This window comes from Talpa europaea (genome assembly GCF_964194135.1).
Source record: "Talpa europaea genome assembly, chromosome: 9".
Lineage (NCBI taxonomy): Eukaryota > Metazoa > Chordata > Mammalia > Eulipotyphla > Talpidae > Talpa > Talpa europaea.
In genome coordinates this window covers 140,432-164,815 of record NC_140076.1, presented here as the reverse complement: position 1 = coordinate 164,815, position 24,384 = coordinate 140,432, and the positions used below count along the sequence as shown (strand labels likewise).

Sequence of the window (24,384 nt, the reverse complement as noted above, 5' to 3'; positions counted from 1 at the left end):
AGTGGCTGCCCCGGGTGAGGGGTGCCATCCTCACTGATCTAGGGGTCACTCAGGGTCGTTCCTGGGACCTCTGGTCTCGGGAGGGTGCAGGGGGGAAGGGCCCCCTCCTTCTGGCGTGGCGGCTGGGGCTGGGCCCCAGACCCGGCCCTGGGGTGGGGGCGGACCCCTGCAGGCAGGTGGGCAGGGCCCGCCTAGTGCGGGACACCAGGCCAGGGCCAAGGCCTCTCTGGGGGCCTGGGGGAAGGAACCAGATGGCCTCCCGCTGCAGGCGACCTCTGACCTCTGACGCTGAGCGGAAGTGTGGGCGTCGGCAGGGATCTGGGAGGCTCAAGTGGCCACTTGGGGTGGGCCCCGCCCAGAGGGACCCCAGGGGCGTCCCACCCCCTCCTGAGTGACCCTGCCCCGAGGGCATCCCGGGGCCCTGCCCACCAGGACCCCCATCCCCAGGACTCCTTAAAGGGGAGGCACCTGGGACGCTGGGATTAAAGGCCCCAGGAGGGGTGGCAGGATCCCCCGAACCCGCTCTGCCTTGGGCTGCACCCCAGCCCAGGCTCTGCCCCCCACTGGCGTCGGGCCTGTGAGTCCACGGCCCTGCCCCTGCCCCCAGAGGCCCACCGGACAGGCCCTGGCCGCTCCGGCCAGCACAGCCCCTGGTCGTGTCCTGGGCTCTCAACCCACATGCCCCTCCCCTGCTGGCCCCTCACCACACCCCTTTTCCAGGAAGGGTATCTGGGGCTTCTAGGCCCTGCTGTGACAGGGCCCTTCCCTCCTGCTCCCCCAGGCGACCCCTCCCTCCTGGCACCTGGGAGGCCACCCCCGGCGCTAGAACCCCTCTGCCTGCTGGGCTCTGCCTCTAGGCGCCCTCGTCCCCCACGCGCAGGCTCTGGGCCCCGGCCTCCCCTGGCCCCCGCCAGCCAACCACCCCGCCCGCCCTGGGGCTCCCGGGCCTCCCTTCACCTCCCCCCCTGCTCCCAGCTCGGCTCTTCCCAGGTCAGTGCCTCAGGACCTTTCTGAAGGTGCGGTGACCCCGCTGTGCCCTGCCTGAGCCCGGCACCCCGCACACCCCGCCAGAGGGCCAGAGCCTGGCCTCCTCCATCTGCTCCCATCCTGCCACAGTGCAAGCGCACGGCTGCTCCGCCAGCGGGCCTCGGGGTCCCGCTGGGGTCAAGGCCAAGGCCACCCCACTCAGGTCAGGGAGGGGCCCAGCCAGTCGCCCCACCCCCCTGACTCCCCAAGCTCACCCCCCACTCACCTGGCCCCCAAGGCCCACCCTGACCAGCTCTCCTTACAGGCCTCCCCTGTGCTCACAGGCTGATCCTGACCTTGTGCAAATGCTGCATGGGGGTGCATGAGCTGCCACCCTACAGGGGCCACCTGGGTGGCCCGTCTCCTTGGGGGCCCCCACATGCACGCCCCCCCCCCCAAGCATCAGCTGCCCAGAGGCTCCTGGGTAGGGGCAGCCCCACCCTGCGAGGCCAGAGCCCGGGCGGGCGCGGCGTGTGGTGTAGACAGACCCAAGCACCCTCTTTGTCGTGTTCAGCTTTATTTCACAGGACTGACATGGACACAGACTGGGGTTAGTAGGAGGACACTGGGCTCCCAGCTTGCGCCTGGTGTGGGGGGACAGTGGGAGGGTCAGGGCGGCCACCGGAACCGGGAGGGGCGACCAGGCCCAAGCGCAGGTTAAGGCGTTTCTGGGTTCATGGCTGTCTCTGCCACCTCCACCCCGGCCCTGCCCTACATCCTCAGAGGGCCCCGGTCACTCCTGGACCAAGCAGCAGCCTCGCCGGCCCACACCAGTGCCGCTGGGGCCAGGCAAGCCGGCCCACCCCTCCGGGCCCCCGAGACTCTGGCTGCCAGCCAGCCCCGGGCTCCGGCCTTGAGGGTGACGGGGCATCCAGGCAACCCTGTCATGCTGTGGCCCACACCCTCGCAGTGCCTGGGGGTCAGGGAGGGCGGGCGGAGGGCATGGGCAGCCACGCAGGCCTGAGCCTGCTCTTGCCCCAGCAGTTGGGCCCTGGTCATGGCCCTGGCCTGGGAGCCCCGGGGCCGGCCACAGGAGGCCCTGAGAGGCCAGCGCCGCAGCACCATAGGGGGAGAGGCCCGCTGGGGGACCTGGGCTGGCCCAGAGGAAGGGTACCCTGCTGCTCCAGGGGTGGGGCACACAGATGGGGTGGGGGACGCAGGTGTGGGAGGCGGCCCTGGGGACCTGGCCCTGGGGAGACGGCACGAGGTGGCACAGGCAGCTGCTGTCCAGGCCAGGGCCCCACGTCCCTCAGCAGCCCCATGTGCTGCCGCCGCCCACCTAGAGGGACAGACAGCGGGAGGTCGGGCCGGCGGTACCTCCAGCCAATGCATGGGCAAGAAAATTATATCAAAAAGGCAACAGGTTTACAAAAATAGAAAGTAGCTACAGCAAGGCGAGGCGCAGGCTCACGGGGCGGGGCACGGCCGCAGCACGGGCTTCGCCACTGCGTCCTCCAGCAGGTGCAGTGGCCGCCGGCCCACCACCACGTCCCGCAGGCAGCCCACAAAGCCTGTGCCATAGGCCTTGGGCAGGGCCTGCCCCACCGGCAGCTTCTCCAGGCCACCTGCAGACAGAGGACGGTGGGCTGCGCCTGGTCCGGGCAGGTGGGCGACCCGGGCTCCAGCCTCCAGACCACCCTGGGACCAGCCGGGGCGAGGACAGGAGGGGACGGCTCCTGCCTGGGCCTGCCCGTCTGAGTCCCCATGGGGCTGACTCAGGTGCTGGCCAGTGTGGCTGAGACCCAGGGGTTCCCTGCTGTCCGGACACCCCCACACTCACCCAGCCACAGGGCTCCGTCTGTGTCCAGCTGCGTGGCGCCCAGCGGGGATGAGCCGGTCACCGGGGCCTCGTTGCCCACCTGGAGGGAGCCTGCTCTCTGCTCCCTGGCGGGGAAGTGGGGGTGAGATGCTGCCTTCAAGTCCAGCGCCCCCATCCCTTTCACCCCGATGCCTACAGGTGCCAGCCCCAAGGACACCAGTCTCCTGGGGCTGAGCCAAGGGACGCCGACCCCAGAGTGTACCTGGGCAGGTGCTCATGTGGGTCAAAGGGGTGGCCAGGCCCAGCCCAGAGGCCATGCACCACCCAGGCCTTCCTTTTCAGGTGCCCTGGCTGCGACCTCGGGTCCGGTGGCTGGCCCTGTGCCCTGGAATCCTGCCCTGGCCCGGTAGCCTGCTCACCTGTGTGCCTGCACCCGCAGCCAGCGGCCGGTGTTGACGGGCACAGAGGACCGCAGCGTCACCGGCCGGGAGCCCAGGTCGTAGGTCAGCTGCAGGCGGCCGTCCACGATGGCCAGCGCCATGTAGTCTGCCCGCTCGGTCGCCCTGCCGCTCCACAGCACCAGCCCCTGCGTGGCCTCCGTGCGCAGGCTCAGCTCAAAGTGGTCGCTCTGCAGAGCCTTCTCCCTGTGGGCAGGGGCCAGTCAGGGGGGCCGTGGCGCTGGGCAGAGGCCCCGAGGGCTGGCCCCGGCCTGGCAGCCAGACCGCAGAGGGGCAGACACCGAGCAGGGCAGTAGGCAGGTGGCCCGAGGGCCTCTGGCAGAGACCAGCAGAGCAGGGGCTGGGCTCACCTGTGGTGGGGCCCCGAATCCGGAGCTTCCGGACTTAGAAGCAGGAAGAGAGGGAGGCAGGTAAGCCGGGGACGAGGGCCGCGGGGCCGCGCAGCCCCTCCCCACCCCGCAATGGTGGAGGGGCCGAGACCTGTGGGTGGGGTGGCACCCCGGGCCCTGGCAGGGCGTGTGCAGATGAGGGGCCAGCAGGCGCGGCATTCAGTGGCAGGCGGGTGGCCACGGCCGGGAGGGGGCGCGGGCTGGAGGGGTGTGGGGTGCAGCCGGGAGGGCCCCATACTCAGGGCCACAGGCGCTCTCGGGGCTCGCACCCCCAGCCAGGCGCGGCGGGGAGCCCGCCTTTGGCACGGGGCCTGGGGAGGCATGACCCCACTCGCCACTTAGGAATGTGAGCCTCATGCAGCACGGACAGTCCCCCCCGCCCCGCCGGCGCAGGCCACGGGGGCAGGGCCCGGCGCTACTTACGCGGGGATCTCATTGGTCAGTTCGCTTGGAAACAAAGAGACAGGCGTGAGCGGGGCTGCGGGGCGGGTGGGGTGGGCCGCGGGTGCGGCCGGCGGGCCCGGACAGCAAGGGGAGCCTGGCTCCCGCGGGGGTTACCTCTCTGTCACGGCGTTGAGGTACTCGACGTAGGTCCGTCCGTCAAATGCCAGGGCGTCCAGGTCCCCGGCCGCCTTCTCGATCAGTCCTGGGGAGAGTGGGGTGAGGCCAGCCGGCCGGGTCCAGCCTGCGCGCCCCGCCCCGCGCGCCCCGCGGCCACGCTCACCCTTCTCGCAGTGGGGCCCCGAGAAGCCCCCGGGGCACAGGCACTCGTAGGCGGCCCCCTGCGGGAGGCAGACGGCCCCGTGCAGGCAGGGCTGTCCCGAGGCCCGCGCGCAGGGGTGGTCGGGGAAGGAGCCCGTGCCCACCGACCGCACCACGTGCTCCTGGGTCAGCAGCTGCCGGCCGTTCAGAGAGACCTGGGTGGGGGAGAGCTGAGTCCTGCCGCCGTCCATCCTGCCGGGGGGGGGGGGGCCCTCTGGCGAGGAGAGACCCCACCCAGGTGGAGCACCCAGGCCGGGCGGCCGGCCCGTGTCCGCCGGCAACACCCCCCCACAGGTGCTGGACCCGGCCCTTGCCCCGCGCCACGTACCCGCTGGATGGCGCCATCGAAGCCCGAGGCCACCGCGGCCGCCCGGGCCAGCTTGCTGAAGTCAGGGGCGCCACCGACGTACAGCGGCTCCTTCAGGTTGAGGACGGTGTGCGGCACCTGGGGGCGGCAGCGGGTGATGGCACTGGCGGGGCTGCCCACGGCAGGACGGGCGCACCCCAGCCCCACCCCGTCTATCTAGGGGCAGTTAGTCTAATCGCAGACACGGCCGAGGGGGGGCCGGCGGGGCAGGAGCTACTCTAGGGCCGGAGCACAGAAGACGAAGAGCAGCGAGGAGCCGGTACCTTGCGGGATTTCTGACATCCGAAGAGCGGGGTGGGGGTGCAGAGCAAGAGCCAGAGAGCGGGGCAGAGAGGGAGAGAGCCCAGGGCAGGCGGGAGAGAAAACAGTTCACTGAGAGGCAGCCTGGGGCTGAGAGCAGAGGGGTGGGCCCAGCCCCTTCGGCAGCCACTCACCGGGGACTCCCCCAGCACTCGCAGCCCGTCGCCCACGCGCAGGGACCCCTTGCGGCCGTTCCGCTCCACGGCCACCTGGGTCCAGGCGCCCAGGGCCACCGACTCCTGGCTCCTGCGGCAGAGGGTGCTGTGAGCGGCAGGGCCTGCCCACGGCGGCCTGGGTGTCAGCCCCGTCCCAGCCTCGCCACGCCCAGGCCTGCCCGCCGGGCACCTGATGGCCACCGTCCCCGCCCAGCCTCGCCCCCCCGGGCCGCCCCCCGGGCACCTGATGACCGCCGTCCCTTTGCCCAGGTCGTAGCGGAATTCCAGGCGGCCGTCCTGCAGCGCCAGTGACACGAAGTCTCCCCTGCCGTCCGTCTTCTGCCCGTTGTAGAGGATCAAGCCGCTGGGGCCACGGGCCAGGAACACCACCTCCAGGGCCATCTTCTCCCTGGGGCCGTGCGGGGTCAGTGCCCGCCGGGCGGCCGCCCCCCCCTTCCCACCTGTGTCCCACTGACCCCAGGTCCCGGTCGAAGGTGTGCAGGCCCTTCAGCTCCAGGAAGGAGAAGCCGCTGAAGTCGGCCAGTAAGGGCCGGGGGTCGTCATGCTCCAAGACTGTGAGGGACAGAGGGGTCACAGGGTGCCAGGCCCTGACCACAGTGTCCCCTGGCCCCATCCCCGCTGCTTGGCAGGCCCCGGGACCAACACAAGCCACGATGGGACCCTGCACCCCACCTCTAACCCACTGGCACCCAACCCCAGGCAGAAGCCCGTGGCCCACCTGTCTGGCAGAGGGGGCCCCCATGCCCCGGGGGACACTCGCACTTGGCCTCGCCCTCAGGCAGCACGTGGCACGGGGCTGCCCCATGGCAGGGGTTCGGCTCACAGGGGTTCTTCTCCTCAGCGCAGGTGGGGCCTGGAGGGGGAAGGGATGAGCCCCGCCACAGCCGCCTCCACGCCCAGCCCAGGCCCCCCCACCCCGGCCACAGCCCCTCACCAAACCGGGCCGGCGGGCACTGGCAGTGGAACTGGCCGGCCTCCAGGGCCTGGCATGGGGCCCCGCCCAGGCAGGGGTTGGGCAGGCAGGGCTGGTCCCCGCACGTGCCCACGCCGGAGCTCCGGGTGGCGGCCCCCGGCCAGCTGCCCAGCTCCAGCTGCCGGTTGTTCACGTCCAGCAGGCGGATGCAGCCCCTGAGGCCGGTGCCGACTGAGGTCTGCTCGCGCACCCTGCGCAGGATGAAGGCCAGGGGTCAGAGGTCAGTGGCCACCTCCCTCACCCCCAAGTGGCCATGTCGGGGACCGCGCTGCTCCCCTCGTGGAACTCACGAGGTGGCCCGCCCCAAACAGCAGACAGAAGCAGGGGTGAGCTGAGGGCCAAGGGCTGGGACTGGGAGGGCCCCCCGCCCCCCCCCAGCTGCCCAACGCCACTCCGGGGGCGGGGCTGGGGCGGGGCGGAGGTGAAGGTCACAGCCCTGGCCACACCGTGGGGCGGGGCCCGGGGCTCACACGGAAGCCAGGTCCTTCGGCACGCCTCCCACGAACAGGTCGGTGTCCAGGTTGAGGCCGTCAGTGCCGCTGGGGCTCTCGCCCAGCACGGGGCTCTCGCCGTCCACGGACAGCGAGCCCTGGCGCCAGTGCCGGGACAGCTCCAAGCGGTGCCACCGCCCGGGCACCACCGGCACGGTGCTGGTCAGCACGGCAGGCCCGGAGCCTGTGTCGAACCTACGGGGCAGGAGCTTGCGCTCAGGGTGCCCCAGGGAGCCCGCGCGGTCCCCCAAGGCCTGCCTCACCCCACCCCATTCCCCACCCCCCTGAGCTGCCCTAGGCCGGCCCCCGCCCCACCTGAGCTGCACGCGGCCCCCCAGCAGCGCCAGCGCCAGGAAGTCCTTGCCGCGAGCGTGGCCATTGTACAGCAGCAGCCCCCGTGGCTCCAGCGCCCGGAACTCCAGTGCCAGGCGCAGCGTGTGGTAGGCGCGCAGAGTGGGGAAGGCCAGGAAGGATTGGCCCCCGAACGCTGGCACCGCGGGGTGTAGCGCTGTGGGATACGGGAGGCCGCTGGGGGGGGTGTAGGGCCCGCGCTGCCCAGTCCCCCACCCTAAAACCTTCCTGCAGCGCCCCCTCCTTCAGTCTGAAGCCCCTGGCTCTGCCCTCCCCACCCCCACCTGCTGATGGTGACTGGGCCCCGCCCCAAACCCTGACCTCCAGCTTCCTCCTGCCCCTCCAGCACAAAGCAGCCTTACCCTTCTCACAGACAGCGCCCCCCCTGCCGGCCGGGCAGCTGCAGGTGAAGTGTCCGCCTGCACCCCAGTCCTGGCAGGTCCCCCCGTGGAGGCAGGGCTGGGAGTCACAGGGCCTGGGGGGCTGCTGGGTGCCCGGAGGCAGGGGCCGACGCCCAGGCGCCCGACTAGGGGCAGTGGTGGGGGGTCTGCGTGTGGTGGGGGGCGCTGTGGTTCTGCTGCTGATCGGCCGGCTGGTGTGACTGGGGCGGTGGGCCCGAGGGGTCACTGCAGACGGCACGTGAGCGACGGTGGTGGCTCTGGCCGTGGCTGCGGCGGGGGTGGCTCCCGTGAAAAAGGGAGGAAACGGATCTGAGGGTGAGGGGAGGGCGAGAGTCCGCAAGGAGCGGACGAGGTGGAGACCCCCCTGCCAGGCGGGGCGGGGGCGGGGCTGCAGGCGGGGGGACGGGGCAGCCTCACCGAAGTCCCGGAAGCGCACGTGGTCCTGCGGCGGCCGGCGCACCCCCAGGGACCGGCGCCTGGACGCCTGGATCTGCCGGAGCAGCGCCTGGCCCACGTCGGCTGCCAGGACGGTCGTGGCTGGGGAGAGGGACACTGAGCGTGGCGGAGCGCCATTACCCCGCCCCTCCTGGGAGGACCCGGCGTGGGGCTCACTGGGGTCGAAGTGCACAGCCACGCCGGCGCGGACGGAGACGCCGGGCCCCAGGTACTGCAGGCGGACGCTCCGGAAGTCCTTCTTCACGTCTGAGTTCCGGAACAGGTCGTCCAGCTGTGCGGAGCAGGCAGTGGGTGAGGGCTGGCACGGGGCCTGCCCTGGCCGGGCCCTCCCGCCCCAGGGCTCCACCCCACCCTGCGGGCCCCCACTTGCCACGCTCTCGATGCTCCTGGCAGTCTCCCCGAACAGCTCCGACTTGGGGTCGGCCATCTCAGGCGTGTAGAACAGCTCCTGGCCCTCCACGCTCTCCAGCTCCAGCTCGACCTGGAAGGCCGTGGTGGCTGCGGGAGGGGGCACAGTTAGGCCCTGCCTGGTGCTGGCCGCGGGAAGCCCAGGGAAGCCGTGCAGGGGGGTGTTGTTAGTCAGATGGGCATGAGGTTAGTGCCCGGGGCAGGCAGCCCAGTTACCAGGCCGTCGTCGCCGCAGTGCCCAGGCCCGGTGCAGCAGGAGAGAAGGTTGGCCTGCCGGGTGCCCACACGGGCTTCAAGCCCCGCAGGCGCCTGCTGGCCGTGGCCGTGGGCGTGGGGTCGGACCTGTGGGCCAGGCCGGTCCGGCCCTCACGCGCCGCTGGCCCCCACTCACCGGGACAGTTGGAGCCCTCTGCGTCCAGGGAGGGCGTCTTGCCGTCTGAGCAGCAGCCCAAAGGCGAGTTGAAGCAAGAGGCCCTCTCGATGGGCAGCCCCGGGGTCACAGCACTGTCCCCCTCGGGGGGCTCGAGGCCTGGGGCGAAGAGTGCGTGTGAGGCCAGCCCCAGTGGGCTCCTCCTCCTTCTCCTCCTCCTCCTCCCATACTGAGCCCTGCTCACCCCCGGAGCCGGCCCCACTGGCCTCCAGGTCCCCACTCAGCTCCGCATCTCCGCTCCCGTCCGCACTACCGGACTCCCCGAAGGTGGATGTGGCCAAGCTGGCCGCCGAGGGGATAGCCGTGGGGGGCATGGTCAGCGCAGACCTGGCAGTGGTCATGGGCATGCTGGCAGTGGTCCAGGGTCTCGGAGAGGGCCGCGGGGTGGGCCGGCTGCGCGGGGTGCTGCTGGGAGCCGGGGGGCGGGTGCTGGGGGGTGCAGCTAGGGCCTTGCTGGGATCCAGCCCTGGGGTGGTGGGGCGGGCGCCAGGAACAGGGGCTTCTGCAAGGAGAGGGGAGTCAGTTGGGGGCCAGAGTCAGGTCAGGCAGGGCCAGGCCCAGGGCTGGTCCGGGGTTGTGGGGTGGGCTCACCCGGGCACGGGCCGAGGCTCTGGACGGAGATGCCCAGGCCCTGGCGGCAGGCGATGGTCCTCAGTTGGCACTCGTTTCCGTAGGTGACCCCATCCGAGCCGCAGACCTGGGGCGTGGGGTGAGCGTGCTGGGAGGGGCGAGGCCTCCCACCCAGCCAGCCTCGCACTCCCATCTCTTACCTTGGTGGCATTGGGGCCTGGACAGGCGGGGGTGGGGCACACGCAGTGGGCGGAGCCGGCCTCCTCGACGCAGGACGCCCCAAATTCACAGTGCATCTCAGCACAGGTCCTGGGCCCCAAGGAGTCTGAGGCAGACACGAGACCCTGCAGCTCGGGGGTGGGCCCCATGCCCCCCAGGGAGTGGGCCAGTGCCCGGCTGCCTCACCTGTCTCACAGCCAGCGGGGCCCAGAGCTCGGCCGTCTGGACACTGCCCGCACTTGGGACCGGCCACCCCGGGCTTGCAGGAGCACAGCCCAGTCATCTGCTCACAGTCGTCCCGGACAGCGCCCTGGGGGTCACAGCTGCAGGCTGGGGACAGGGAGAGGACCCTGAGGTCTGTGGAAGAGCACCCCACTCCAGGGCCTGGCCAGCCCCTGCCAGGTGGGGAGCGGCCAGGGCCTGAGCGAGGGCACTGGGCAGGGCGCTCAGTGGGGCCAGCCACTGCCCGGAACTCACGTGTGCAGCCGCTCCGACCGTGGGTGACGATGCCCCGGAAGTTCCAGAAGCCGGGCTCGCAGCGGTCACACTTGAGGCCGCCCACGCCAGGGCGGCAGGAGCACTGGCCAGTGGCTGGGTCACAGGCGCTGCCATAGGCGCCGTGGGGGTTGCACTGGCAGGAGCCTGTGAGGCAGGGCAGGACAGGGTTGCTGGGCCAAGCCGCCCAGCTGGCATGGCCCCACGTCCCGGCTGGGCGGGTACTCACTGGGGCAGCCGGCCAGGCCCACACCCTGGGCCGCGGTGAGGTTGTCCCGGCAGCAGCCGTAGGGCGTGTGGATGCAGTGCCAGGGAGCCGCGGGGGCCGGCGGGGCCAGGGTGGGGCCTGCAGGGAGGCTGGGTGCTTAGACACCTGCCCTGGCCAGGCGGGACCAGGACACACGCGTGTGCACACGCCTAGGTGTGCTAACAGGGACTGTTACTGGAGCTGCCGCACACCCCTAGAGCAGGCACACCTGGGCTCACACCAGCGCACGCCAGGGCTCACAGCAGCATTGATCCCGCACGCCAGTGCACACCGGGGCTCTCGCCCCTGCACACCCGGCTCACAGGCCACGGCGGGGTGACCAGAGCCGGCACTCACCTCGGCAGGCCCCCTGCGCCGTCACGTACAGCTCTCCCTGCAATTCACACCTGGCCCTTTTCAGCTCGCACTCCGTGCCGTAAGTGACCCCGTCAGAGCCGCAGACCTGGAGGGGCAGCGTCAGGTGGGCGCCCGCCCCGCCCGCCCGCCCCACCCCACCCCTGCCTCCCGGGGCGCTCACCGGGCTCCTCGGGACATGCTGGCAGCTGAAGTCGCACACGCAGGGCCCGTCCTCGGAATCCTCGTCCCAGACGCCACCGCGCTGCCGGCACAGCTCCTGCTCGCACTCGCCGTCTTCCCCCGAGCCGGAGCCCCCGGAGCCGCACTCAGCTGCGGGAGGAGGCTGTTCACCCACGGCCCACGGCACCCCACGGCGGCCCAGCCCCGCCGTCCAGCCTACCCTGCTCGCAGGCCCCGGCCCGGGCCTCCTCGATCTGCATCTGCTGTCGGCACGCGGCCTCGCGCAGCTCACACGCGCTGGGGTAGGTGACCCCGTCTGAGCCGCACACCGGGCCGGGCGGGGGGCGCTCACAGCGCGGGCACACACACTGCCCGGCCAGGCACACGGCCCCGAAGGCGCACACCGTGTCCCCACAGGTCTCTGCGGGGGAGGCAGGCGGGTCAACGGGTCCCAACTGGGGGGGGGGGACAGCCCCCCCGCACCACGCCCCACCCCTCCTGCGCCCCGCCTCACCCCCCACAGTGCCCCGCACCCTGCTCACGGCAGCGTCCGGCTGAGGCCACGTGCAGGCTGATCTGGCGCGTGCAGGCGTGGACGTGCAGCTCGCACTCGCTGGCGTAGGTGTGCCCGTCCGAGCCGCACACAGGCTGCGCCGACGCCACACACTCCGAGGGGCACACGCAGCGGCCGGTCCCGGCCTCGCACAGGGCTCCGAAGCGGCACTGCCCGCAGCGGTCTGGGGGGAGACTTAGTCACCGGCGATCGGCTGCGCCATCCCTCCCCCTCCCCCTCGCCCACCACTGACCGCAGGGCCCCCGGCGCGCCACGCGGATCTCCCGCCCGAGGGTGCAGGCGGTGGCCTCCAGCTCGCAGGTGCTGCTGTACGTGACGCCGTCGCTGCCACACACGGGGTCGTAGACGCCCGAACAGGCCTGTGGACACGCACACTGGGCTTCCCCATTCCTCACAGCACACGTTGCCCCAAAGGGGCACTGCACCCCACGGCACGGAGATGGAGGCTGGTCTGGGGAAAACGTGGGCGTCAGCGACCCTGCCGCACCAGCTGGCACAGCTCCCAGCGGCAGAGCCTCTCCCGGGTGGGCGGCGGCGGGGCCGGGAGGGAAGCCGGGTGCACAGGACACAGCAGAGAAAGGGACAGACACACGACAGACGTGGACACAGTGGACGGGACACAGACCCAATGGCCCCGCCCACGCGAGTGTGGGGGCTGCCCCCAAGACACGGGAGCGCCTGGCGGACCACAGTGGGCTGCAGATGGCCCGGCTTCCCCGGCCCGCCCAGGCCACTGACCCCTAACCACCTGTGCCCCAGGACACCCCTGCACGTGCGAGGCTCCCTCTGTGGGGTGGGCAGCCCAGAGCCACGCCCAGGGCCGCACGGGGGAGGTGTCTGTCCACTTGCTCTGAGGACCACGAGGCCAGGCAGCAGCGAGCACCCCCCCCGCCACCCCAGGGGCAGACCTCGGCTGTGGGCTCCTGGCAGCAGGTCGGCACCTCATCCTGCCAGCGGGTCAGGCTGGAAGACACAAGAGGCGGGGCCGAGAGGGGGAAGGACGGAGAGCACACAGACACAGCGACCCGAGAGACCCACAGACACAGACGGCCGGGCGGCCCGCCCACGCCAGGCACACGCCTCCGGCTGCGGCCCCAGGAGCGGAGGGCTGCAGGGGCCAGGCTGCTCCCGGGCCCACAGCAGGACCCGGGCGCTCCCGGCGCCCCCCACGGCGGAGCCGACCGGCGGACACTGTCCCTGCCAAGCCTCCCAGTGACTGGCCCGCCCCACGACCCCTGGGGAGCATGACGTAGGATGGAGATGGCGCGTGACGCTGCAGCCAGGAAGGTGCAGGGCGGACGGCGCAACCCCCCACCCGCCCCGCGGCCCCCCCTCAACGGCCCACGGCCCCCGGCTCACCACACGGGCCCTGGTGCTCGGCGGGGATGGCGCGCTGCTGCCGGCACTCGGCCTGTTGGCGCCAGCAGTCGTTGTCGTACGTGTGTCCGTCGCGGGCGCACACGGGTCTGTAGGCCCCGTCGCAGGTGACGCGGTCGCAGGAGCAGCGGGGGCGGCCGCGGCGGGCCAGGCACACGGCGTTGAAGCGGCAGGGCTCCGGGCACTGGTCTAGGGTGGCGGTCGGGGAGCTCAGAGAGGCCCCCCTGTGCCGGCGGGGGCTGGGGAGGCCTGACGAGCTGCCTACCTCGGGGTTGGCACTGGCCGGAGCGCACTTTCTGGAGCAGGAGGCCACGGGCAGCCCCGGTGCGGCCCATGATGCAGTCGCTGTCATAGGTGACGCCGTCGTCCCCGCACACGGGGGCGCGCCGCGCCGGGCAGGCCTCCGGCCGCAGGAGCATCTCTGCCTGCCGGGAGCGCGGGTTCACGCGGCACACGCGGCTCGCGTCCTGGCTGGCACTCTGGCAGGGGTCTGCGGGCGGGCGGGCGGGCGGGGGTCAGGGCGCTGCAGTGGCTGGCCCCACAGCACGCGGAGGTCGGGCGGTACCAGGGCGGCGCTCACCGCAAGGCCCGTCGAACTTCTTGGAGATGTTCTCCTGGCGGGCGCAGGCGCGGCGCAGCAGCTGGCACTCGCCGGGGTAGTCTGCGCCGTCACTGCCGCACACGGTGCCCTCAGGGGCCCCGTGGCAGGAGACGGGACACAGGCATGTGGCCGTCTGTCCATCGGGCGAGGGCGCACAGGTGCTGCCGAAGCTGCAGGTCACGTTGGAGCAGGGGTCCCGGGAGCCTGCGGGGCAGGGCGGGTCACCCGGCTGTCCGCCCCCAAGGCCAGCCGCCCCCACACTCCGTCCCCCCCCCGCCCCCCCGCCAGCCCCCCTCCCCCATGCTCACTCACCGCAGGGCCCGCGGCTGAGCAGGCGGATGCGCCGCTGCTGGAGACACTGGGCGCGTTGCAGCTCACACTCGTTGCTGTAGGTGGACGCGTCCGAGCCACACACGGGCGCCACCACGGCGGGGCAGGCGCTCCTCTTGCACACGCAGGAGGCCCGGCCCGGACTCTCCGTGCTGGGCTCACACACGGCACCGAAGCCGCACAGCACGCCTCGGCAGGCTGGGGTGAGATGGAGAGAGGTCGCAGGGCCGCCAGCCCCGCTCACCCACCCGGGGCACGACTGGCCCACAGCACCCGACCCCGGCCCCTGGGGGCCGCCCCAGCCTGGCCCTTTTCTGGCGGGACAGCTCACGCGCATGGCCCGTACAGTCTGTCCCCCAGCCCACAAGGTGGACAGCGTCTCCAGACCCCACAGCCTTGTCTGAACATCCCGGCGGCCCCGCGGCAGCTGAAGGCCACCTCACTGGGACTCCCCACACGAAGCAGCAGGTCCACTGGACCTCAAGCCCCGCTGCCCCCTCTCCTGAGCAGCCCCGGTCTTCAGTACATGGACCCAGGCCACAGCACTGCAGGGAGGACAGGGCCTCCTGCCCGCTGGGCGCTTTGGGCCTGCCCCCAAGCCCCCCCTTTATTCCCACACCTTCCCTCCCTTCACTGGAGGCCCCCACAGCTAGCCCCCCAGGTCTACACCCCACTGCCTCCCTCACATGGCCTCCCAGGTCCTGGTCCCCAAGCTGGCACAGGCCTCCCACCCAAAGCTGGCCAGGACGTGTCCCCCTGGGGCCTGCCCCCCAAGCCCAGCCCGACCCTCAGCAGGGACTCAGGAGCCACAGCCCAGAACCTCACCTGCCAGAAGCTGCCCTCCCAGACCTGGCCGGACCCAGTAGGGGCTGTGGGCTGCAGCTGTCTGGGCCCTGCTATCAGTGCAAGTCAGGACGGGTGGCCCTTCCCCTCAGCCATCACCTCCCAGCAGCTCAGGGGGCGGGGGAGGAGATGCCCTCCCTTCCCAGGGAGGAGCGGAGGGCGGAGCTCACCGTTGCCATGGCAGCAGCTCACCCCAGGCTCCCCAGCCCGTAGGTGTCCCCCACCCACCGACTGTGATTGGACCCGGGTAGGGGGACCCCCGCTGGAGTGCCACACCGACCCTCTCAGCAGACCTGAGAACCAGGCCCTGTCGCAGCCCCTGAGCTGCCCACACCCCACCCCACCGCACTCCACCCCTGTGGCCACTCTAGGCCCCAGGCCTTCCAGGTCTGCTCCAGACTGCTGCGCCTCCTGTCCGGCTGGGTCGGCCCCAGCAGCGGCCCCCCACACCACACCCCCTGCCAGCACGGTCCTCCCACATTCGGGCCTCCTTGCCCCAGTCTTCCGGGGACCCCAGACAAGTGCCCAGGCAGTGCTGATGGCGACTGGCTGCCATCTGGTTTTAGCTGGACCCGCCGACCAAGACCCTCCTGCCTGTGCCCTCCAGCCGCCCGGGGCCGAGTCAACCCCCCGCCCCGGGGCCTGCCCACTGGCCCAGGCCACCTCTTCCCAGAAGACCCGCACCCCTGCCCCAGCCTGGGCCCTGCTCTGTCCCCAAGGCAGAGGACTGGGGAGCAAGGGGACCCCGATGCTGGCTGCAGTGGCGCGGAGGGCGGGCTGGAGACCAGTGCCACCTCGGGACCCAGAGAATCCCAGCTGCCCCTCCATGCAGCCACTCTCAGGGCAGAGGCGGACCACCGCTCCCAGCACCCAGGGTGGCGGCGGCACAGCACTGTACCCCCTGACTGCGTCCCACACCCCCACAGCACAAGGGGTCTCAGAGGCTCGATTCCTGCCCTCACAGCCTGCACACACAGCGTGGAGACCCCGGGCAGGACACAGCCGCCTGGCCCGCCGACAACTGCCCCCTCTGCGCCCCGCTGCCCCCCAGGAGCCCCGCTGCCAATAGGTGGCCAGCAGGCTGATCGCAGGCCCTCGGGCTCCACCCTGCGGCGCTGAGAGGGGGCGCGGGGCACACTCACCAGCCTTCTGGCTTTAGGAGAGAAGGCTCGAACCCAGTCTGTACCCACGCGCCGGGCCCCTGGCCCCAGCCATGGCAGACCCAGCCCGCACAGCCCTGCCCCCAGAGAGAGCCCATCCAGGGCCCGGCAGGTGCCACCCAGCGGGCCCAGGCACTGAGGGCAACCCAGGAGCGCCCCAGGGCCCCGGCCTGGCGGGGGTCACAGGCTCGACCTTACCTGCGCGCCCGAGCAGCAGCAGCTGCCTCCCTCACATTAGCTCGGTCGCAGCAGCCACGGCCAGCAGGCCGGGGCAGGCCCAGGGCTCCAGACCCCTGCGTCTGCTGCAGCGGAGTGCCCGGGAAGACCCGGCTCGACCCCCAGCCCCTCCTCCAGAGCCACCCGGCTGCACGCCCAGGGCCGGCCAGTGTCCCGGCGCGGTGCTCCCCGCGGCACAGACCCCCAGCCCAAGCGCCACCTCGTGGGCCCCACTCACCGTCCGGAGGCATCGGGGGCGCTGGCGTGAAGTGGGTCCCAGGTTTGTCTGGAAAAACAAGTCGCTGAGTGAGGCTCCTTCTGGCAGTCTGCTGCAGCATGCCCCGTCCAGCCAGGAGGGCTCACCTGGGCCTGCCCAGGCCCCTTCCCCGGCCCTGTCGCCGAGCTCCAGGCTTGGGAGGCTGAGAAGCTGAGACGCCAGCCCTGGGCCCTGGCTGGCCAAGACCAGGGTCCAGGGCAGAGGCCCAGGCCTCCGCCTGCCCCCAGGGATGTATCACAGCCTGACGCGGTCAGAAGGGCCCTGGCGGGGTGTGGCTGGCCACCTGTGTCCGCAGGAGCCCGGCCCCAGGCCCCATCCCCGCCCAGTGGTCAGCTGTCCCGTCCCCCTCTGCTGAGAAAGTTGTTTCTGCAGCGCAGACAGCAGCCCTCCGCGGACCCAGGGAGCAGGCCCGGCCCCAGAGGATGGCCCATCCTGGCCCCAGAGGATGCCCGTGGCCACTGGAGCCTCGCAGGCCCTGCCTGCCCGTCCTCCGCCGCGGGGTCGGGGCACTGCCACCCGCGGGCACGTACAGCTGCCGAGGAAGAGGAGCGCGGCGAGGCCCAGGGTGGCCGTGGCCAGCAGGATCAGGCAGGCGTTGCAGGGCACGGTGCAGTAGCGCACCAGCCTGGAGGCCCCGGGCCGCGGGCGGGCCGCCCTCTGCAGCGACAGCGGGGGCATGGCCCGGGGCTGGGGGCTCCTCACGGGGCGCCTCTGGGCCTCTTCGGGGATGTCGCCCCCATCCTGGGGCGGCAGACAGCAGCTCCTCAGAGTTCACCCGTGCGTCCCGGCCCCGGGGTCAACGGCCGGAGAGGGCAGGGCCCGCCCGAGACGCCCAAGGCGGCTCTGAGGAGGCGGAGCAGGCCCCGGGGGCCAGTAGCCGCCGCCTCTGTCCGCAGCCCGAGCAGGCGGGGCGCCGGCGGCCCCCCAGCTTGCCGCCTTCCCGAGCCGGGAGCCCCACGGCCCGCGCGGACCCCTCCCAGCCGGGCGCAGCGGCCCCGAGGCCGGTGGGGGCCGCGGCGGGCGCGGCGGGCGCGGGGGGCGCGGGGGGCGCGGGGGGGCGCGGGCGTCGGGCCGGCGGGCGGGCGGGGCGCGGGCGGCGGAGCGCGCCGGGCGGGCGGGGCGCGGGCGCGGGGCGCGGGGCGCGGGGCGCCGAGACAAAGGAAGGCGCCTCCGGGGAGCCGCAGCGCGCGGCGCCAAGACCGACCCGGCGGGTGAGCACCGGGGGCGGCGGCACAAAGGCGGGCGCGGGGCGCGGGGCGCCGGGCGGGGGGCGCGGGGACGGGGGGCTCCCCGGGGCGGGCAGAGCGCGGCCGCGCCGGAGGCGGCAGGTGCCGGGGCGGGGTCGGGGCAGCGGGGCGGGGCGGGCGCCGCGGCGGGGGGGGGCTGGGCGCGCGGGTCCCGCCGGCCGCGCGGGGGGCTGAGCGGCGGGGGCGCCCCACCCCCGGCCCGGCCCGGCCCCCGCGCGCTCCGCCCTGTGCCCGCGGGCGGACAGCGGCTCGGCCCGCGCGAGGGGCCCGCCCAGGAGCCCCGGCCCCCGGCGCTCTGCAAATGTTCTCGGGGCTCCCGGCGCGGTCCCGCGAGCCTGGCGCGCCCCCCGGAGGCCGCCCCGGGAACGTCGGGCCGTGACGTCACCGCGGGCCGGCGCGCGACCCACCGCCCCGAGCGGACCGGACCGGACCGGACCGGACCTCCTCCCCGACGCCGCGGCCCGCGGCCGGCCAGGGCCCGGCGGCCTTCGGCGTCCCGTGCGCGTGGGGCCCCGGGGCACCCCGCGGCCACCCCCGCCCTCCGCGGCCTCCCGTCCGCTCCAGGCCCCGCCCCGCGCCGCCCTCCGTCCTCTCAGCCTGGACACGCGCGCCCTCCCGGCCGGCCCGGCCTCAGGCTCCGGCAGCCCCAGCCCTGGGGGGCCGCCCCCTTCCCCCGGGGCTCACCACACCGCTGGGCAGCCCCTCCCGGCCAGGCCCTGAGCACGCCCCGACCCCCCCTTCCCAGCTGACCCGGGGCCGTCAGGCTGGGGTCCGCGTCTGCCCAGCGTCCGCGCGGCTCGGCGCTCAGGCCTCCAGCGGGGAAGGCCGGCACGCAGGTCAGCCCCTAGCCCGCCACTCCCACGCAGCCGACCTTGGCGCTGCAGGCACCGTGGCTCCGGGTGCCACCCAGGGCAGGGAGCACCCCGCAGGGCTGACCGTTACCGCCTGGGGGGGCTGGCCCAGAGCCCAGCACTTGGGGTGAGCAGCCAGGCTCACCTTCTGCTTTTCACTGCAGCCCCCCAGGAAGGTGATCTGGCTCAGAGACACCCCTGGTCGGCCCCCTGGACATGCCCCCAGGGCACCCGCCTGCCACGGGCCCTCTGCTGTTGCCTCGTGGCCTCTGGGTGGCTCTGCAGGAGGGGGCGAAGGGACCAGGTGTGGGAGGGCGCCGGGCATCACACGAGCCCGGAGGCTGAGGGGGGCAGGAGGTACAGGCACCCCATATGCAGACTGGGGGTCTGCCCTGCAGGGGCCGTGTGGTGGGGGGTCTGGCCCACCGGGCTTGACCTGGGGGAAAGGGAGCCGCAGGCAGCCTGGTCCAGAGCCCAGCCCCGCTGGCCTGAGTGCCCACAGGACGCTGCAGAGACAAAGGGCCATTGAGGTCCCAGCCCCAGCCCGGGAGCTCCGCTCCCAGAGCTATTTTGGGATCTTCAGACTCAAAACCCTTGAGCCCTGAGCAACCCACTCAGGCTCAGCCCTGAGGCCGCTGCGTCCTGATGAGCCCCGCTCTCTGGGTTCCCACACGGGACGTGGCTGCACACCAGGGCACAGGCACCCAGTGCACACCCACCGCATGCCAGTGCACACGCCCTGCACCCAGTGCACAGGCACCCCCTGCACCCCCTGCACCCAGTGCACGCCCACCGCATGCCAGTGCACAGGCACCCCCTGCACCCAGTGCACACCCCCCGCATGCCAGTGCACAGGCACCCCCTGCACCCAGTGCACACCCACCGCATGCCAGTGCACAGGCACCCCCTGCACCCCCTGCACCCAGTGCACGCCCCCCGCATGCCAGTGCACAGGCACCCCCTGCACCCAGTGCACGCCCCCCGCATGCCAGTGCACAGGCACCCCCTGCACCCAGTGCACGCCCCCCGCATGCCAGTGCACAGGCACCCCCTGCACCCAGTGCACGCCCACTGCATGCCAGTGCACAGGCACCCCCTGCACCCAGTGCACACCCACCGCATGCCAGTGCACAGACACCCGCTGCACCCAGTGTAGACACCCACCACATCCAGTGCACAGGCACCCCCTGCACCCAGTGCACACCCACTGCATGCCAGTGCACAGGCACCCCCTGCACCCAGTGCACACCCACTGAATGCCAGTGCACAGGCACCCCCTGCACCCAGTGCACACCCACTGCATGCCAGTGCACAGGCACCCCCTGCACCCAGTGCACACCCACTGCATGCCAGTGCACAGGCACCCCCTGCACCCAGTGCACATCCACTGCATGCCAGTGCACAGGCACCCCCTGCACCCAGTGCACACCCACTGCATGCCAGTGCACAGGCACCCCCTGCACCCAGTGCACACCCACTGCATGCCAGTGCACAGGCACCCGCTGCACCCAGTGCAGACACCCACCACATCCAGTGCAAGGCACCCACCGCACGCCAGTGCACACCACCGCACACCACCACACACCAGCGCACACCCACTGCACGCTAGTGCACAGATATGCGCACACCCTCCCACTCAGCTGCTCGGACATGGTGCACTCCAGTCACACACTACTCCGTGCACACACACTGGACACCGAATGTGCCCCAATCACAGGCTGGGGTGGGCTGGGCACCCCAGGAACTTCTCTAGGCCGGAGAGGAAGGTGGGGGTGGGGTCTGCACCGCAGGCCCTTTCTCATGCAGATGACGCGCCTCCCGCTGAAAAACCGGGGCCCAACTTCCAGGAAGGAAGAGGCGGGGGCGGGTGGGGCAGGCACAGGGCGCCCGCGCGCATCCCTCCGATGGGGGCCGCCAGGCAGCGACCCCGCGCCCACGGGGACCACGGCCTGGGTCGCCCCGCCCCTGCGCCCGGGAAGGTGGCCGGCGCCTGCCTCTCCGACGGCACAGCCCGGCCGGCTCCGCGGACTGTCCCGCCCGCCCAGGGCCGCAGGTGCCTCCCGGGGCAGGGGAGAGGGCGGGGGGCACGGCCGGCCCGGGGTGTCGGCCTCAGGCTCGCGTCCCCTCCCCCACCTCCGCGGACAATGGGCGCCTCGGGGGCGTTCCCGGGGCCGGCCCGCGCGGGGGGCGGGGGGGAGGCGGCTTCAGGCCTGGGTCCCGGGTCGCGGCCGCAGGTGAGGCCGCGGGGTGCCCAAGCCGGACCCCTGGGCTCTGCGCAGCCGCGCGGCCAGGCCCGGGCGCGCACCTGCCGGACCACGGGCGCTCAGGCTGTGGCTGTCCAGGGGCGCCGGGCGGGGCGGGCTCGGGGGGCGCGGCCGCCGCCCGCCGACCCCCGCCGCCCCACCGAGCGGGCCGGGCCGCGCTGGACAAGCTGCCGCCTCCGGGAGCGCGCGCGGGCCGAGGGGGACGCCCGCCGGGCCGGCGGGGGGGCGCGCGGGCCGGGCCCCGGGGCGGAGCCGTCGGGGCGGGGCGGGGCTTCGCGGCCCAGGTGCGCCCCGCGGGCCGGGAGCCGCCACCAGGGGGCGCCGGAGGAAGGTGGGGAGCGCGGCCCCCCCGCGCCAGGGCCCGCGGGGAGCGCGGAGCCCACCGCCCTCGGCGCTGTTCCAGGATGGGGGGCAAAGCAGGGGCGCGGGGCGCGGTCAGGGCCGCGCGGGAGGCAGTGGGGGGCGCGGGCAGTGACAGGGAGGAGAGGACCCCGGGGCCCTGGAGGCCGCTGCGCTCCCCCCTGGCCGGCCCGCGCGGGGTCCGGGTGGCCAGCGGCTGGCGCTCCCGCCGCCCCTGCACGGCGTCCGCTCTGGACACAGGCCGTCCCCCCGCCTTCGCGCCTGGCCTTGCAGTAATGGCCGACACTGGCCTCACCGCCGGCCGAGCGGCCCAGCCCGGACGTCTGCGTCCTTGGCGCCTCGGTGAGGGGGACGGCCGCCTCCAAGGGGCAGCCAAGGACCACCTCAGGCCAGCCCCAGCCTCTCCCGCCTCTCTGGGGTGCTGCCACCCCAGATGGCCCCCGCCCTCAGGGTCCAGCAGGGACTCCCCGCCTGCCCACAGTCCCCTTGGGCACGCCCTGCCGTCCTTCTCTGGGAAACTGCTCTGGTGTCCCCCAGGGGCTGGGCCTGCAGGAGTGCCAGCCCAGGGCCAGCCCAGAGCACCAGTGGACAGGGGCTGTGCACAGGCACCCACTGGCCAGCGGCGAGCAGAGGCCACAGCCCCCACAGGGACAGAGGCCAAGCCCTGGGACTTGCAGCCCGTGGGCCCCGGCCAGGCCGAGCCAGGCCCACAGGGTGCACGGGCTGCGGGCGCGCAGGACCACGTGCGGCGGCGGGAGGGTGGCCACGCAGCTGGACACAGCTGGCTCTGAGAGGCAGGGCCTCTGCCTCTCCCACGCTCCTGCAGCTCCCTTCCCAGGCCCAGCTGATCGCCCAGCGGGGGGCCTTCCTGGGGGGGGGGTTCTCAGGATCCACTGGGGAGGTCCTTCCCTGGCTGCCTGCAGGGCCCTGCAGACAGGAGCCTCAGCCCGCAGACGCCCCGACCCCGGGGCAGACCTTGGGGTGAGTGGGGCACGGCTGAGGGGCCTCCTGTCCTGGGGCGCCATCTCAGCCCCTGAGCCCCCCTCCTCACCCCTGGTGGCCCAGGTGTCCCGTGCCTGCCTGCGGCCCCCAAGTCAGGCCGACCCGCCTGGGAGCCTTGGGTTCCCCGATCCTGGGTTGAGGCCAGGCAGGAGCTGAGCCTCCACCAACCCCCCGCCGGCCTCTGGGCAGCAGACTTGGAACTGGGCCCACGTGGGGCAGAGCCGGGGAGGTCTGTCTCGGGAGCTGAGTCCACCCCTGGTGGACCATGGGTGGAGGCAACGCTGCCCACCTGCTCAGAGCCACCTCTGGCTGGACTCGGCCCTGCAGCCTGGCGCCCCACCCACCCTCGGCGGTGGCTCACCCTCACCCCAGCGCTGGAGTCAGGTGGGGCAGGCCCGGTGGGCACAGACCTGGTGGCCCTAGCCGCCCAGACAGGCAGGGGGAGGGGAATGGGGGAGGGGGCGGGGAGGGGTGGGGCGGGGGAGGGGGCAGGGCGGGGGTGGGGGGAGGCGGCAGAAGTTCTGCCCTTCCCAGGCGGGAGGACGCAGGCTGCGCACTCTGTGGGGAGCCAGGGTGGGGTCTGGGAAAACCAGGACCTGTTTCCGTCAACACAGAGCGCTGGAGGGCGGCCCCCAAGACTGGCCTGGCCGTGGCCCACCCCAGAGTGCACAGGCCGGGCGGGGGCTGTGGGGGGCAGCCTCCCGGGTTGCCTCCTGGACCGCGGGGGAGGGACGGGCCCAGTCTAGACAGCACGTGGGAGACAAGCCCCGGAAGGAGCCGCCTTCCCCAGCAGAAGGGAGGACTGTGGGGGGAGTAGGGCGGGCTCTGAGGAACTGGGGGTGCAGAGACGCTAAGTGCGAATAGCAGAGGGAGGCGGCCCAGAGCCGCCCCCACGCCCTGAAGTAGGGAGAAACAGCCCCTTCGGGGGTCACCTGCAGAGCTGCACAGAGCCCTGGGCCTGTCCACCAGCCTGAGCCAGGACAGCCGTCCCGAAAACCCCAGGTGGCCCACCTGAAGGGGGTGCTTGGCCAGACCAGGCCAGGCCAGGGAGGTGGCCGCCAGGACCCCCGGCTTCAGGGCTGGGCAGGATCCAGCTGGGCTGGCGCCAGACTCACCGCGACCCTGTCCCAGTGCCAAGCCTTCGCGGACTGGACAACACTTCCTTTCTCTGCTCCTGGCGCCCAGTGGGCAGGGAGGGGCCCTAGGCAGCCCCACTGGCCTTCAGCCAGACCTGTGTCCCACCTGGGGGCTTCAGGGGAGGCCCCGGATCCCACCTTCATGCACGGGGGTGGCGGGTGTGGGTTGAGCCCAGCAGGGCAAGGTGGCCAGGGCTGGGAAGCTGGCTCATGGGGGCTGGGGGGGGTACTGGGCGGGGCCTGCAGGGGGCCAGACCCCATCCCCTGCGGAGGGGGGGGCTCCTTCCGGAAGAGGCCACCCCCAGCACAGGCTTCCCTGGCCCAAAGGTGGCTGAGGGAGGGACACATACCTGGCTCAGCTATGCCAGGAATGTGGCTCCCCAGGCCCGGACAGAGGAGGGGCCTCCTGGGGGCTGGAGACTGAGGAGGGCTGGGGGCGGCCCAAGGCCCTGCAGGCCCCAGGGGGATGCTGAGTGAGGCTGGGTCCAGTTCAGAGCCTGGCAGGAGGCCCTGCTGAACACTCCCAGGCCCGGCAACGGTGGGGGATGCGGGGGTGGCCTGGGCAGAGGCCTGCTGGGGACAGGCCCGGCTGGTGGTCGCAGTGACCCCAGGTCTGTGTCTGTCTAGACTTTGCCCTGTGGGACGGGGCAGCCAGGGGGCCCTGGGGACGTCAGGAGGGGTCAGCTTAGCTGAAGCCCTGTTCTCCTGGTGAGGGGGAGCCCCGGAGGACAGAGGCTGTTATCTCCTGCAAACTAGGAGGAGGACCCGCCTCTCCCCACCGGGCTTGGGGAGGTGGGCATCGGGTCGCTCCTTCCTGGGCCAGGAGCCTTGTCTCCCCCCCCCCCCCCCCCCCGCCTCAGGGAGAGACGCCCATGTCCCCTGGGCCTCTGGGTCGCCCCATCCAGGCCTGGTTCCCAGCCTCCCCGATGCCCTGGTCTGCCTCTGAAGCAGAGGCCAGTGTCTCTGGCTGGAACCTTCCAGGGTTCCCCAGGTGCCCGTATCCGCAGTGGCACCAGCTCCTTGCTCTGGCCCACGGTGCATCCCGTCCACCCCTCCACCTGCAGGCTCCCGGTCTGTCATGGACCCCATCCACGAGGCCCCACAGGCACGCCCTCGCTGCACACCAGCCAGCCCTGAGCTTGGCCAGTGTGCTGGCCGCCCAGGCGGGGCCCCAGGGGAGTGGCACCGGCCCGCTGCGTGGCCAGCGCCCTGCCCAGGTGGCCCTCTGACCGCACGGAAGACCTCGGGCTCTGAGTCACGGCCCCTTGGCTGGACTCGCCCAGTTGCAGAGTTAATGATTGGCCTCCTGACCCCGAGGGGATGGGGACTTT

General features: G+C 72.9%; 1 protein-coding gene across 2 annotated transcripts in view; it reads right to left on the bottom strand.

Moving 5' to 3' along the window:
- Positions 1 to 1,556: 1,556 nt before the first annotated feature.
- AGRN (agrin) overlaps positions 1,557 to 24,384 on the bottom strand; it is a gene marked incomplete at both ends in the record, with an annotated part of 33,290 nt that continues 10,462 nt past the window's right edge. Inside the window, 37 exons of one of the 2 annotated variants that reach the window (XM_084243840.1) lie at positions 1,557 to 2,305; positions 2,438 to 2,591; positions 2,807 to 2,910; positions 3,205 to 3,429; positions 4,056 to 4,079; positions 4,191 to 4,278; positions 4,357 to 4,549; positions 4,723 to 4,839; positions 5,025 to 5,036; positions 5,196 to 5,307; positions 5,461 to 5,621; positions 5,689 to 5,789; positions 5,956 to 6,090; positions 6,172 to 6,401; positions 6,681 to 6,896; positions 7,017 to 7,209; positions 7,415 to 7,762; positions 7,871 to 7,990; positions 8,066 to 8,180; positions 8,283 to 8,407; positions 8,709 to 8,846; positions 8,932 to 9,249; positions 9,339 to 9,444; positions 9,518 to 9,642; positions 9,723 to 9,866; positions 10,014 to 10,178; positions 10,261 to 10,377; positions 10,636 to 10,741; positions 10,817 to 10,965; positions 11,036 to 11,236; positions 11,358 to 11,552; positions 11,622 to 11,840; positions 12,749 to 12,955; positions 13,032 to 13,256; positions 13,347 to 13,571; positions 13,680 to 13,895; positions 16,155 to 16,202. In XM_084243840.1, the coding sequence (XP_084099966.1) occupies positions 1,738 to 2,305; positions 2,438 to 2,591; positions 2,807 to 2,910; positions 3,205 to 3,429; positions 4,056 to 4,079; positions 4,191 to 4,278; positions 4,357 to 4,549; positions 4,723 to 4,839; positions 5,025 to 5,036; positions 5,196 to 5,307; positions 5,461 to 5,621; positions 5,689 to 5,789; positions 5,956 to 6,090; positions 6,172 to 6,401; positions 6,681 to 6,896; positions 7,017 to 7,209; positions 7,415 to 7,762; positions 7,871 to 7,990; positions 8,066 to 8,180; positions 8,283 to 8,407; positions 8,709 to 8,846; positions 8,932 to 9,249; positions 9,339 to 9,444; positions 9,518 to 9,642; positions 9,723 to 9,866; positions 10,014 to 10,178; positions 10,261 to 10,377; positions 10,636 to 10,741; positions 10,817 to 10,965; positions 11,036 to 11,236; positions 11,358 to 11,552; positions 11,622 to 11,840; positions 12,749 to 12,955; positions 13,032 to 13,256; positions 13,347 to 13,571; positions 13,680 to 13,895; positions 16,155 to 16,202 (6,245 nt within the window). Of the gene's footprint in view, positions 2,306 to 2,433; positions 2,592 to 2,806; positions 2,911 to 3,204; positions 3,430 to 3,593; positions 3,627 to 4,055; positions 4,080 to 4,190; positions 4,279 to 4,356; positions 4,550 to 4,722; positions 4,840 to 5,024; positions 5,037 to 5,195; positions 5,308 to 5,460; positions 5,622 to 5,688; positions 5,790 to 5,955; positions 6,091 to 6,171; positions 6,402 to 6,680; positions 6,897 to 7,016; positions 7,210 to 7,414; positions 7,763 to 7,870; positions 7,991 to 8,065; positions 8,181 to 8,282; positions 8,408 to 8,708; positions 8,847 to 8,931; positions 9,250 to 9,338; positions 9,445 to 9,517; positions 9,643 to 9,722; positions 9,867 to 10,013; positions 10,179 to 10,260; positions 10,378 to 10,635; positions 10,742 to 10,816; positions 10,966 to 11,035; positions 11,237 to 11,357; positions 11,553 to 11,621; positions 11,841 to 12,748; positions 12,956 to 13,031; positions 13,257 to 13,346; positions 13,572 to 13,679; positions 13,896 to 16,154; positions 16,203 to 24,384 lie in introns of those variants that run through there. The other variant, XM_084243841.1, reaches the window with a different exon arrangement.